General features: G+C 38.3%; 1 protein-coding gene across 10 annotated transcripts in view; it reads left to right on the top strand.

The window, feature by feature from the left end:
- The window catches only part of ST7 (suppression of tumorigenicity 7), a 236,086-nt gene that overhangs the window by 142,917 nt on the left and 77,833 nt on the right, over positions 1 to 15,336 (top strand). For 7 of the 10 annotated variants that reach the window (XR_004682077.1, XM_035020977.1, XM_035020986.1 and 4 more), the window contains exons 7-9: positions 1,718 to 1,786; positions 3,704 to 3,858; positions 6,023 to 6,120. Coding sequence is in view for 9 of the 10 variants with exons in the window: in XM_035020977.1 (XP_034876868.1) it covers positions 1,718 to 1,786; positions 3,704 to 3,858; positions 6,023 to 6,120 (322 nt within the window). In the remaining variant the exon portion in view is untranslated. The remainder of the gene's footprint in view (positions 1 to 1,717; positions 1,787 to 3,703; positions 3,859 to 6,022; positions 6,121 to 15,336) is intronic. The other 3 variants (XM_035020980.1, XM_035020979.1, XM_035020984.1) reach the window with 1 other exon arrangement.

The following is a 15,336-nucleotide window of genomic DNA, read 5'->3' on the forward strand; positions in this document are numbered from 1 at the left end:
CAAGACAAAGATAAGACGAAATGCTGTTGTTAGTGTTGTCAAACATGCTGTGGGTTACCAAGGAAGGCTGGGAAATATCTTCTGGAGATCTCAGAAAATGGGAAAGAGTCTTAAAATTGGAGTCATAAAATCTCAGGGTTGGCAGAGGCCTTAAAGGTCATTTAGCTCAACCACCCATCTGGTGTTTGAATCACCTCGACACTCTCCCTGCCAAGTGGTCATTGTTAAACTATTTTATGATTTTTTTGAAGAAGGTTACAGAATCTTCATCAGAGGTCTTAGGAAAAAAGATTTACTTGAGAGTTGGAAATCCTGCCATTGTAACCTGTTGATCTATTTGGTTTCTGATTCTGTCATACAACATATTTATTTTCTAGTTTCTTGTCATCTACAAATTTGATATGCCTGCCTTCTGTGTGTCATCCATGTTTCTGATAAAAATGTCAGGATCAGGGACAGAACTCTGTGACATGACATATACAGACTATCCTCCAGGTTCATGTCTTCATGACTCATCATCCTTTGGTATTGTTCAACCAATTACTAAGCCACCCAAGTTACACTGTGACTCAGCTCATATTTCTGCATTTTGATCTTAAGAATGCCAGTTGTAGCTATGGATCTTTACTGTGTAGTAAATTCTTTAAAGTAAATTAAGCTAGCACAACCTGATTTATTTAGTCTTAGTGAATTAAAGCTAGCTTCTAGTGTTCACTACTTTCTTTTAAAAGTGCTTGGAGACCATCCCTTTAATAATCCATTAGAATATCTTTACAAGTCATTGTTCTGTAGTTTGGGAAGTCTGCCTTCTTCCCTTTTTGAACATTTTTACTGCATTTGTCATCTCATCTTCTAGCACCTGTCCATTCTTTGTGATTCCTTAACTATCCACAGAGAGCACTTCCCTTCCTATGGGGTCTGTTGGCTTCCTGGGATTTGCCCATCCCAGTACAGTAATTCATTTAGAATAGTTCAGTTATTTGCTATCTTACATCTTTTTACCCATGTTAGAGTTTAATTTCTTCTCCCTTTTTCAGCCCGACAATCATGCTCCTTGATAGAGAAACCAGGAAAAAAATAGGAGTTACAGAGTTTTGCTTTCTCTTTATTATCTGCTGCTACTAACTACAAACTTGTCTTGTTTTCATGTGGTTGTTGTGTTGTTTGTCTTTTTTGCTTATTTATTTTTGTGATGGTTATAGAGAAATGGGGGTGGTAATAGGGCTTTAAAAGTAATTTAAAAACAGGGAATAGATGGTTGTCTTTAGCATTTTGTTGTGTCTTTATTTTGCTTTGTAAGCTTAAGCTAATTCGGAATTTTAGCTCTCCTGACATTATTCCTATTAGCTCATTCCACTCTCTTGTAGTCCTTCATTACATGCCCTCTTTCCATCTTTTTTTACATGTCCTTTAAGAATCTGACCTTGTGAGAGATCTCTGTGCAGCCATATTGGTTACTTAATTGTCACCGCTCTTTTCTTCCTGAGAGGCTCATTTGTGACTATGGTCATAGTTGGACATTTGGAAGCTGCCCAACCCTCTTAAACCATTTTTTTCCTTCAGAGTCTCATGCCATTGAATCATACCTCTTTTCTTTGAAGTTTTTGAAGTCCACATTACCCTCTCTGATTATCCTGAATCCAAAATGACATAGTAACTCTCTCTGAATGTTCCTATCAATTTTCATTTCACCAACTATTTTTTTCTTCTTGGTCAGAATTAGGTCCAGAGTTGAAGTTCCCCTAATTGCTTCCTCTACCATCTGGGAGATAAAATTGTTACCAAAGTAAGTCAAGAACCTGTCGGGTGCCCTACTTCTAACCAAATGAGACTTCTTCTAGCAGATATCTGGATGGTTGACACCCCCATCACCATACTTTCTTGCTTCTGTCTGTGTATTGTGTTGTGACAAGGATGCATCATCTATATCTTCCATCGAGCTGAGCCGTCGTTCTGTACTCCCCAACCATTAGCACTTCTATTGCTCTTTCTCCTTCACTCACAAGCTCTTAGCATGTTTCTACCCCAGACTCATGACTTTCCACATAGATACATGTTTTCTTGGCTAGTAGTGCTACTCTGCCTCTCCTCCTAAGAATACTATTTGAAATATAAAGAAAGAAAGCACGTAACTTGCCCCCACCTGTCTTGAATTCCCAGCCCAGCACCTATAATCTTATAACTAATTCCTCTGATACTATATCCACCACTCAGTATTATAATCTCAGTTTTCACTTCATTACCCTTGACCCATATTTATATGTCAGCATCTGAAGCCTTAAGTAGCGCTTCCTGATGCCTGTCCCAGTTATTTTCTCTAGTGAATCGCTGGGCAGTTTCAGCATCATTATTGTTCTTTCTAAGTCCTATACCTGCTGCCCTCCATAGTTAATTGGTTTTACAGCATTTTTCTGGGCATTTTTTCCCCCTACTGCCCCACATTGTGTTTAAAGCCCCATTGATCAGTCCTGCATGAAATTAGAGGGACTGACCAAAGAATTGACAAGACTCCTCTTCAAGGCTAAGATTAACTAGTCACCCCAAACCTCCCATTGGCTATAAGTTCAGCCTCATTTTCCTAGCTGGGCTGTTGCAGTTTATGAATGGTAAAAGTAACATTTGGTTTCACTTTCTGTTTATTTTCTCTCTTGTGGTCTGATGGAGGTTCTGACAAGTAGGGCAATGACCACAAGAGAGGCAGTGGGGAAGAAGGAAAGCAGAGGGATCTAGGCAGATTGGGACCTGTATGGTCGACTCCGGCCTCACTGTTTCCTATCACATTCCCTTTCTTTGGCAGTCGGGTTGTTCTGGTATGATGGGGAAGGTTGGAATTTCCAAGAGTTCCCCTTGTTTGTTAGTTAACTGCTTATCCTTTCCAGCTTCCTAGCTTAGAGGTTGTTGAAAGGATTAAATGAGACGATATATGTTAAGTGCCTGGTACAGTGCTTACTATATACTGAGCAACAGGTGGTGGTAGCTATTACTGTTAAAGGTGTGAGATTGAACTCTTGTTCGCTGCTGAGGCTGAATCAGATTTTGAGCTCTTCAGAAATAACACTACCTGTAGGTTCTTCTAGTGTTCTTCTCTGACCCAGAAAATCAGTGCTGACTGTAATGAAATGTCGAAGCGCTGTTTTTTTTAATGAGTAATTGATCCGATTTAATGAACTTCTGATTCTGAAGAAATCCTTAGATTCCAGAGAATCCATGTTTAGTGAATAGAAGGAAACTTGTCTGTAGGATCTCTAACTTGGAGAGCTGGAAGGAGATCTTTCCCAACAGCTCTTGTCATTGCCATTGTCGGTTAACACTGACCGAGTATGTACCCCATGCCGGCTACTGTACTGAGCACTTCACATGCATCACCTTACTTAACCTTCGCAACAACACTGTGAACAAATCGATTTCATGATGTGCTCCATCAGGGAGGCAGAGTAATAACTTGCCCAAAGTGACACACTAATAAGGGGCAGAGTCCATTTGTGAGCCCCATGTTCCTAACACTACACATCCTACCTTTCAAGCTAAAATATAAGCATTTCTTTTGTGTCATTATTTTGTGTCAACAACTACAAACCAGGGGTGCATGAACCAGTTGGCCACTCTGCATGTTTCGGCATAACTCCTTGCCCTTCTGCATGCACTCCTCCAGCTGTGACAATGTCCTTGGATTTGTAATTGTGGCTATTATCTGAATGGACAGGTGTGCGACTGCTTATATTCTCTTGGCTGAAGAGGAAGCAACAACAATTGCGGAAGCAGAAAAGCTGTTCAAGCAGGCCCTGAAGGCTGGAGACGGCTGTTACCGGCGTTCTCAGCAGCTACAGCATCATGGATCCCAGTATGAAGCCCAACATAGTAAGGTTTTCTCTAGGCTGAACGTGTTGGGGGTCAGAACTGTAGCATGATTAATCAGAACAAATGTTCAGGCCAGTTCAAAATATGATTCTCAGAGATGAAAATAAAGACTAGTTTTTGCCTTTCTATTATTTTTTTCCCTTCCCATAAGAGTACAGTATATAATTAACTATAGCTTCATTACTGTTCACATTCATTTTCAGATTCTTTCCTAATCTTTAGATCCTTAACTCTAGAAATAAATGGTAATAACCTTTAATGGTAACCTTTTTTTCTCCTCAGAATTCTTATATGTTTCTGTTTATTAGTTGTTTCTCTGCCCCATAACATAAGGCCTATTTGGGAAACAGGACTTAAATTTATGTTAATGTAATCAGAGGTTTTCTTTTACAAGTCTTCTACAGCATGGGTTGAAATAGGACAACTAAGAATATCACAGTTATTGGTGATTATCTCAGTATTTAGCGCATTGGTATCGGCTTCCAGAGATAAAAAGCCATGAGTTCGTAATTATTTATCTTTTTTATATTAAAAATAGTGGCTGCTTTTATTTAAGATAACTCTTTAAAATGAGGCCTTTCACTTTAGTACACTAAACAGAGGGTCAGTGATATTTTGGGGAAATGGTATAAAAACAAGACAAAAAAATTGTTTCTGGAATTCCTGGAGCTGCTGACTTGTCAGTTTTTTGGTTGTTTAAGTAGAAATTTAATAATCCTTTCATCGTCCATTCAGACTTTAGGTTGTTTCCTTAAAGTGGAATTTCTCACCTCATTTTCCCTTCCCGCATCTTGGAGAGTAGGATTGCATCTCCTTCATATTGAGATTATAAAATTAAATTTTAGTGTTAAACTTGGATTTGGTGCAGAGAATGAGTGCATTAGTCCTTATAACTAAGGTACAGCAAGATCTTTGATCTTTGTGTGTATACATGAGTATGTCCACACAACACAATAATACATGAGTTTTTATTTGCATTCTGCAGTATGTATGTTAATCAAGTCTCGAATTGCATATCTATTGCTTTTTAAAAAAATTATAACAATGAATTTTGAAGGCATTTGTATAGTAAGTTCTATTTGGTGAGCTAAATGAGAAATAACACATAAAATTACATTACCTATAATATAACTTAAGAAATTTTCTTTATTTCTTTTCTTCTGTAAATTAAATCCTTTCAACCTGTTGCCTAAATCTATCCAAAAAATATAATCACATCTTTAAAATAATTTGTAGGCACTTGGCAGATTTTCAGCACACATCTTGTTCTCATTGTTTAAAACTTGAAATGTTAGGACTTTGGTCTTAACATCTTTTAATAGCTGCATATTATACATGTACTTAATCTATAACAGGTGTGTCATATTTTTCTAAAACATGGTAATTTTATTGAGGATTAAATGCATGCATGTTCTCACTGGTCTAGAAACATATCCAAAATGACATATAATTAAATAAAAGATTAAGATGAGAAGTTGTTAATGTACTTTTTAAGAGCCGTTTTAGTGACTATTATTATAACTAGTTAGCTTGTCAGTGCTTTCTCTAACACTAGGGTAGTTTTCATTTTGTTGCGTACTCTATTGTCATATCTGGAATGTGTTATATTGCCATCTAAAATAGACTGCTTTGGGGACCTGGAGATGATTATGATGTCACTAGTTTTAGGGAAAGAATAATATAAAACAGAAGTTCAAGATGAGGCTTCTCCAGACTTAATGTCAAGAAGGAAAAAAAATAGTTCATCAGGATGCAACCTGAGATTCACCTCTTTGCATCTCTACCAAAAGCATGCAGACTTGAAGAATATGGAATTCTTGCTTGTAAACCACATTCAATGTGGGTATGTTCATTTTCCCAGCACTTTGTGGCAGATGATTTTATTTATCAAATAACTCAACATTCTAACTCAAAAGCATGGATTAGGTAATCAGTCACATGATTTGACCTTTGGAAATCTAAGTATTTTGACTACACTGTATGCATTTTACTATTAGCAAAGTTGTCAGTGCGCCTGGCAGTAAGAAAAAGCCAAAGGAGCGCTCTGTTCTCTCTGAGGTTTTCCTTTAAGGGCATGGCAAATGGGCCTCTGTATTTTTTTCTTGCTGCTCAGCTGAAAGCTTTTGTATTTTTAAATTTTGGTATTTTATATTTCCTTCTTCAGGACGAGATACTAATGTCTTGGTCTACATCAAAAGAAGGCTAGCAATGTGTGCCAGAAGACTCGGGAGGACCAGGGAAGCAGTGAAAATGATGAGAGATGTGAGTTTGAATTTGTGTTTGGGAACAGGAGCAATGTACCTGACTTCGAGAAGGAGGAGCCAACTGCATGGCCATAGCAGAGAGCGCCGGTGATGGTGCGGTGGTCCCATGGGTGCTGGAGCCGGCCAGTCTGGGCTTCAGCTCTAGCTTCCAGTGTGCTGGATGAGTGATCTTGGGCAAGTGACTCAACGGCTCTGGGCCTGCTTCCTCATCTATAAAATGGGAATAGATAACAAGAACTTTAAAAATATTAATAACAAAAGCAATTACTGCTTAGGATTGTTGTGAAGATTAAATGAGCTAATACATGGAAAGCTGTCCATAGAGCGGCTGGCATATTAAGGAAATTCCAATACATGACCTTATTATTAAACCTCTGGAGCTGTAGCCAGAAGCCAAGAATGAGATCAGCCATTTTAGCTGACTTTTTTTGTGCATATTGGTGTTAGGAAGATTTGAATAAACTGGGTCTAATTGCTACTCTCAAATGTAATAATAGTATGATCTAATCTGATTGAAGTCATTTCAAGCATTTTCCTAGATTCTTGAATCAGGATATTTTATTAGTAGTAGTCAACACAAGAAGAGAGGAAATAGGTAAGAGTTTTAAAAGGAAAGAGAACCAAGGGAGATGATTATTCAGTAATCAAAACAGTAGTTTTAGGGGAAACCAGTAGAGGAACTTTTACTTCCACATTTTTTAAAATAAGAAATACTTTTTCATAAAGAAACTGACACCAGTAGAAATTGTATTTATAAACCATTTTCTTTTTAAAAACAATTTCAAAAGACTTTTGCCAATATTTCAGGCCTCTGCTGTCTTCCTGAAGTCAGGAGACAACAGGTAACCACCCCTTATAAAAATGAAAGAACCAAGGGTCAAGATAAGAGTGGTGTCTTGCCCAATTCTCAGCTTTTGGGTTTGAGAGCAGGACTGTGTAAACCTAGTGAGCCTTTTGTTGGTTTATCTTTGGAAGGGCAGTTATTCATACGAATCCCCAGTTACGCTGGCATGGGGGGGGGGTTGCAGCTGCACTTCAGGCCCACCCCTAGTTATTTCTGTAAGTTGCAGCATAATGGGGAGGTCCGAGTGAGATCTGCGCCTGGGTTAGGCTCCTCCATTAAGCAGCAGGATAGCCCCCAGACCTGACGAGAGGAATGAGAGGAGGGGGATTCCAAGGTAATTCTGTTTGACTACAGGTGATAGATGCTCAATGGGCAAAGCTACTGCAAAGGGGATGTCCCAAGAGTAAATTCTTCTGGTTGAGGGAAGAATTGAAAGAATGCTTGTTTTACAGTATAAGTGCTAATTTTTATAAAAGGAGAGCTCTGTAGAGACATGAACTTGCTCTCAAAGCTTTTTAAGTTGCGGAAATTCCATCTTTTGATCTAGTGAAGAAACTCTACCAGTCAGTCCCTTTGTCTCTAAAGGAGCTGAGAATTTTATGAAGGATGGGGGTATTTATCTTTTTTTTTTTTAAAGATTTATTTATTTATTTATTCATGTGTGTGAGAGAGAGAGAGAGAGAGAGAAAGGCAGAGGGAGAAGCAGGCTCCCTGCTCAGCAGGGAGCCCGACGCGGGACTCGATCCCAGGACCCCGGGATCATGACCTGAGCCGAAGGCAGACGCTTAACCATCTGAGCCACCCAGGCGTCCTGGGGGTATTTATCTTAAACTGGCCCAGCCACATTCAGCCTTTAACAAGGTGTTTTAAATTTATCGCTTCTTCTTAACCTTAGTTAGCCTGGGACAGGCATGCATGGAGGAGCAAATTTTGGTGATTTTCTTTATTATGTGCTTAAGCAACTTCACAGGAGAAACAAACTGGAGTGATTTCAATTCCAGTTTTTTTTCCTGTCAGTTTCATTCTGATGATCATCAATTTTGGTACCATTTCATATGATTAAGACCAGTGCAGCTATGCTGTGGTTTGACTTTTATTTAACATTATTTTATATTTACAATTCCATTTATTGTCTTAGTCCAAATTTAGATCTTGGGGGGAAATCTGGGATGCAGTGGAATAAATGCTGGGCAGAGAGTAAGAAAACCTAGATGTGAATCTCAGCTTTGCTCTTCACTAGCTCTGTGACCCAGGGCAACTTTCCTCCTTTATGGGCTTTTCATTTGTGTTCTGTAAATTGTGGTTAGTGCTTCTTACCTAAAAGGGTAATTGATGGAGCAGTGGAGAGAATGAAATAAAATAATATGAACACACTTGGCATATGGTAGACATGCTTACGTTTTCCCCCCTATTTTCTCTCCATTATGTAAGCATGATGTAATTTGCTTGCCCATTCCCCTGATGGGCATTTTGGAATATTTCTGATTTTTTTCTTCTTGAATGAATGAGTAAGTCAAGCAATCTCTCTTTCTCTCTATATATGTATATATACATACACATACACAGATTTATATATGTGTGTATCTGTATGTATATATGTGTTTCTTGGTTATTTTCCTTAAAAAAATCAGTTATGTTATTGGAATACCAATACATGTTGCCTTTTTACTGGGTTTATAGATATGAGCCCTACTCTTGTAACAGTCCTGGGAGAGATACTGTTGGACATTGTGGAGATGTGTTTTGAAGAGAAATATTTATAGTGCTCTTTTCTTTACAAACTCCTGGCACCCAAATGGAGGAACGGAGGTTGAGGATCCCTATGTCTGTTGAAGCTGCAGCTGGTCTCAGCCTTGTGGGAGACAATTGATGGTCAGGCCTGACTCCTCTCAGGTCAGGGGTCATACATACATGGGAACTTCAGTGGGGGTTTACTCCTTTAATAACAGGCACATAAACCATTTTGCTGCAAAGGTTCCTATCAGAGGAACCTTTATCAGAAAACAGCACACTGGATTCCAGGCAGCCTGCTGATAAGCCACGGAGGCAGAAGGATCTAATTTCTCATTAAGACACAGCAATCCTACCCCATATGCATTGGTTGAAACTTCCCTAGAGCAGATTTTAAGGTGGAACTAGAAATGGTAGAGTCGGAATGCCTTCCGTGTAGAGTAGACTCTTCAGAACAATTCTCTGGAATCCCCTTAAGGAAGGGAGAACTGTTAATTGGTGAGATAGCCTGAAAGAGAATGAATGGGAATTCTGGGAAGTCCAACTGTAGATGATTATTGATCTAATAAAATATTGATACTGTAAGTAAATATTGATGAGGTAAGAACACGTAAGCTCCTTAATGTCAAGATTCATGGCTTCTAATTTTAAAAGCAACACATTAATATAAAAAAATAAAAGCAACACATTAATTATTTTGAATTCCCAAGATGTTTTCTCAAAAAACTCACTTTAATAAGCTTCCTTTTGCAGTCAAGAATATGGAGCACTTTATTGGAAGAATGTTTTGGCAGTGGGTAGAACTAAGAGAGCATGCTGGCTTTTGAATTTTACTATATGGTATTATTTATTATTCAAAATGAAAAGAGTTGCATTTTCTGCTTTCTTAAGTTGAAAGAAAAGTTTTTTTGCTTATTCTCATTTTAATCTTGCCTCTTTAACATTTGATATAGGACACAATTTTTTCTTTCTTTTTAACTTTTACTATTTTACTAACCTCAGCTTTTTTTGTTTGTTTTTTCCCCTAGTTTTCCTGGTCCCTATTGAGTAGATTTGGAATGGAATTCATAAGGCTCACTGTTTGGTCTGGCCCCTTAGCCATACCCTGTCAGAACTGGTGTAGAGAAACTGGTATGGGTGGGATTGCTTGCCCATATGAAAGAACCTAAGAGCTCCTCTTGTCCCAGGTCATTTGGTCTGGAGTAGGGCTCCTCAGTCTCCATTTTATTGACATTTTAGGCCATATAAGTTTTTGTTGTGGGTGTCCTTTGCATTGTAGGGTATTTAGCAGCATCCCTGACCTCTACCCACTAGATACCAGTAGCAGCCTGCCCCCTTGTTGCTCTCCAGTGTGACAACTAAAAATATCTCTAGCTATCTCCTGGGGGTGGGGGGCAAAATCATTCCCCATTAAGAACCACTGATTTGGAGAATCCTAAAGTGAGTGGATCTGTTTTGGGGCAGACATTCAGTTTTTATTCAGTCTTATTTGTTGGTAGTCTGATCTTCTACTATGAACACAGTGTTCTAAAGCATCTCTAGAATTGATCAGTTCCTGGGACCAGGCTGGTTTGGGAGGCTGTTTGTCTTGGATGGGATTCCCTGAAGAGATACCCTGGGGGCATGAAGAGTAAATGAACTTGAAGATTTTGGTAGGGTCGTGGTTGGAGCAATGAGAGAAAAAGGAGAATGTGAAGGCCTGATGTGGGGTAGTGGTCTTTCTTGTTCCTTGTGCATACTTTCCGAGCACTATTTGCCACTTTTCCCTAAAATCTACAGCTCCTTTGAAAGTTGACCATATGCTTTCAGACTTTATCATCTGTTTCCCCTCTCTTTTGTAGTTTTCTGCAGACCTCTGTGTCATTCTTCCTCATTCTTCTTTCACTCTTTCTCTCTCCAGCACTACCTCTTTCAATATCCTGGCCTCTCATTTGACACAGGTCATCACAACCTTCTTGAAACATTTTATTTACTTGATTTTAGGAGATCATGCTCTCTTAGTTCTCCTAAAATGTCACAGTCCATAAGAAAGCACCACCAACTAGGTGGCTCAAACAACAGAAATATATTCTCTCACAATCATGATATCAGAAGTCTGAAATTGAGGTGTGGGCAGGGCCATACTCTCTTTGAAGGTTCTAGGAAAGTGTCCTTTCTTGCTGGCCATCCTTGGCATTCCTTGACTTATAGGCATATCACTCCAATCTCTGCCTCATGTGGCATTCTTTCTTCTTGTTTATCTGTGTCTTTGTGGTCAAATTTCCATCTTCTCATAAGGACATCAATCATGTTGGATTTAAAATTGGGTATATGACCTCATCCTAATTTGATACATCCACAGAGACCCTATTTCCAAATAAAGTCACATTCACAGAAACCAGGGGTTAGGACTTCAGAATTTCTTTTTGGAGGACATAGTTCAATCCACAATACCAGGTCATATATAAAAGCAAAATGTAGGTGTTCTGTATATACTTCCATTCTCCCTAAAAATGGGGTAGACATGGAGAAATGTGGATATCAAAGAAAAAAATCCACCCACCTAAAATTTGAGCTTGAAACAAACCTGTGACTTGTTTATTACCATGTGTATACATTCCCTAGGGAAGTGGTAACATTTATTTTTAAATTAATGTAAATTAAAATGAGTTCCATTTAGAAAATTATTGTAGATGTTCATTATGTATCTCTTTTAGGTCATTAGAGGTATCCTATGGTGTGAGCAATTGACCTTTGAGGATTAATTTAACAGCACTAATAGTAAGAGGATGCCCTTTAGATGATTTGTGAAGAGTAGCACCTCTGTTGAAAGCATACTTTAGAAAATATACACCTCTGGGACTAATCAAAGCCTTTGGAGCAGTAAGGACTGTTGATTTGCATTTTTGCCTACTTACGTCCATGAAGAAAAACCTTCATGAAATCAATAATTTGTAAAAGAGAACTAGTATGCCATTTCCAAGTTGTTTTAAAATTTCATTTTAGGGAATATTCTGCAACATAAATTCTATTTTTTTAAAGATTTTTTTTAATTTTAATTTTTTAATTTTATTGTTATTATTTTTTAAATTTGACAGAGTGAGAAAGAGTACAAGCAGGGGGAGCAGCAGGCAGAGGGAGAGGGAGAAGCAGGCTCCCTGCTCAGCAGGGAGTCTGATGTGGGGCTCGATCCCAGGACCCAGGGATCATGACCTGAGCTGAAGGCAGATGCTTAACCATCTGAGCCACCAAGGCGCCCCCAGAAATTCCATTTTTATTGCATTGGTAAAAAAAAAAAAAATCTTTCTAGGAGGAAAAATTTAAATGAATATTTGGGAGTTAATTTATATTCCCTTTTATCATTTTCCTCATTCTTAAATTAGAGTTTTGCTCCTTTTTTTTTTTTTTTGTCTTTCTATTCTGCAAGACGCATTATTTCCCTCTTATCAATATCCCTTTTTTTTCCTTAAAATTGTCATGAATTATTATGGATAACTTGGCTGATGAATAAATTTAGAAGTTGTTCAGTTGATTGTTGAAAGAAGTAACATTATGTGGGGGAGGGAGCATGGGAAGAGTAGTATTTTAACACCTTCAGGCAACCAAGTATCACTTGAGCACAGTTGCTTTCACGCTCTTACCAGATGGATCGCTGGACTAAAGACTAAGTATACAGTGAAATATGTTCATTCCTAGTAAGTGTTCCTGTGGTGATTATTGGCATGTTTCTAAATTCTGTCTTTGCTATACTTACAAATAAAGAAAAAGTGGATCTTAGAAGCAAATGCTGTCAATAATAACTTACTGATCTTCCAAATTAAACTTTATATGAACCCCTTTTATCATGATTTGTTTTTCTGGATTTGCCTGAAATGTTGTTTAAGTTGACTTATTTAGTAAATTATTGGCAATTAGTGATTTACATAGAAAGGAGAAGTATTTAATTAATAAGAGCAAAAAATGGATTTGTTAATTATTGATTTACCTACTTGCATCAGTAAGGACGAACCATGGTTTTATCAGCACTGGACTCTGTATTCACTATAGAAACAGCAGGTGGTAAATAGTCCCTGATGCAGATGAGGATTTTGTCTAGAAATAGTGTTATTTTATTAACTATTAGCTATTATCATTTACACAAAAGTCTTACTTGGGACATAATAAATACATGACTGGTACGTTAACTGTCACTATCAGGATTTTTCAAATGCTGGGCCCACATTTTTCAGTGTGGTGAATAGTATTCACTGCTGAGTAAAGCCTTCTATATATATGGCTGGCCCATGAACAGTTCTAGACATGTCGGTGCCTGTCATCTGATTTCACTTCCCTCCTCCCAGTTCCTCTTCTTGATCTCCTTTCCCAGTCATTGATCTGCTTCTGCTTTACAACAATGTCTCTAAACAGTTCTTTCCTTGGATTCATGCTCTGTTGCATTTCACCTTCCTAGGACTCAGTCCTGGTTCTGTTCAGTGGCTCCATTCATGCCCACTGTTTCCCTGGTTCCACATCTTCTCTCTCTCTTTTTACCCTACAGCCTTGATTTTAGTCTTGCTATACCCAGACTGTACTAAACCATTCATCCTTTCATTCATTCAGTGAAAATGTATTGAACCTCCATTTCATGTCAGGTATCAGTGAAAAAACAAAGACCCTGACCTTATGCAGTTTACATTCTAGCAGGGAGAAGAGACAAAAAAACAATGAACACAGTAAGTGTGTATTTTTTTAATATATTAAAAATTGATAAATGCTGGTGGAAAACAAAGTAGAGCAGGATAAGGAAGATTAGGAAAGCTAGTCGGCAGAGAATGAGGAGGCCATGGAAGTCACAGGTTTAATAGGATGATCTGGTATGTGTCATTTTACACACCCGATCATCCTATTTAAAAAGATGACATTTTACCAAAGACTGAAGGAGGTGCAGAATTTAGTCATGTGATGTATGCTCAAATGCTGTGAGGCAGGAGTATGCAAAAGAGTCCTGGGTGTATAGAACAGAGTAGTCCCAGGGAAGTGGGGTGGGTTACAGATCATGTAGGGTTTGGGGACTGTAGTAGGCTTTTACTCTGGCTGAAATGGGGAGCTTTGCAAGGTTTTGAGCAGAGGTACGACAAGGCCATTTTTAATTTTTATAGGCTGCTGTGTGGCAAGGGAGAAACAGGGAGGTCCATCAGAAGGCTCTTGTATTAATCTTGGTGAGAGACAGTCGTAATTCAGGCCAGAGCAGTAGCAGAGCAGGTGGTGAGATGTGGTCAGATTCTAGATATATTTTGAATGTAGGGCCAGTAGTATTTGCTAATCAATTAATATGTGCTGTGAGAAAAAGTCAAGGATGGTCCTAAGGATTTTTTCTTGGAAGGTGAAGAGTTTTATCAATTAAGATGTGGAAGTCCACAGATAGAACAGTGTTTGAGGGAGTGGGGAGGAAGCTTAGGAAGGTTAGTTTTTAACATGTTATATTTGAGAGAACACATACTCATTTTTATCTTAAATAATCACTTCTTGATCTTTTTGTGGACCATAGCAAATTTTTGCTTTGTTGAGGTGAGGAAACCATTAAAAAGACAAAGTAATGGGACATCTGGGTTTGATGGAATCCCTTCTAAGATGTAGTTGGTGAGGAACTCCCGTTATAGTACCATTCATTTTTAAAATGCCAGCAAGATAAAACTTAATTAATTGCAGAGAAACCATGACCATAGCAGTCTTGTAAAGTATATAGTGCAGTGTGGCATGTGTATGTTTAATTTACATGTCTGTAGATTTCTGTTTCTTACCGTTTTCACTGAATACTGTTTTTCAGGTTTATCCATTTTTGCTCTATGTACCTCTTGTATATAATTTATAGTTTCTAACTGCTGCATCATATTCTATATTATGCTCTTAATCTATTTTACTTAACTTTTCCCCTAGTGAAGGACCCCCGGGTTGCCTCCAACCTTCCATTGTCCCAGCAGTACTGCAGTGAACATCCATATAGACATGTGGGAAGCTTTTCCTAGGGTGTATACCCAAGAGTGGGATTGCTGGATATTATGGCATATGCATGTTTGATACTGATATGCCCTGCCATTGCGTTCTCCAGAGTGGCTGCCTATGACTATTTAACTTCTCATCAGTAATACACGACTGTGCCCTTATATCTCAACACTAGGCTGTTTTAAGCACTATATATGTTATGTATATTTCAAATTTGTTTATTTATTCATATTTTAAAAAGATTTTATTTATTTATTTATTTATTTATTTGACAGAGTGTGAGAGAGAGCAAGAGAGCACAAGCAGGGGGATCTGCAGAGGGAGAGGGAGAAGCAGATTCCCTGATGAGCAGGGAGTCGATGTGGGGCTCGGTCCCAGGACCCTGGGATTATGACCCGAGCTGAAGGCAGGCACATAACTGACTGAGCCACGAAGGCGTCCCAGTTACAAATCTTATAATCAAGTTTTCTATGACTTTTTGATGGACCATTTGGATCTGTAAACTTTTTGCCAAATACTGTCTTTATTAATTGTAGAGTTTTGTACCTTTGGTTGATATGTTTTTCCCATTTGTGTTTATTGCCATTATTATTTTGTTTAGAGTCATTTTTGCTGTTTTTCATGTTTTGTATCTGTCATACTTTCCCTCTTCCTTTCTTCTCTTCCACTGAATGGATC

This window comes from Mirounga leonina, unplaced genomic scaffold (genome assembly GCF_011800145.1).
Source record: "Mirounga leonina isolate KUSES-001 unplaced genomic scaffold, KU_Mleo_1.0 Mir_174, whole genome shotgun sequence".
Taxonomy (NCBI): domain Eukaryota; kingdom Metazoa; phylum Chordata; class Mammalia; order Carnivora; family Phocidae; genus Mirounga; species Mirounga leonina.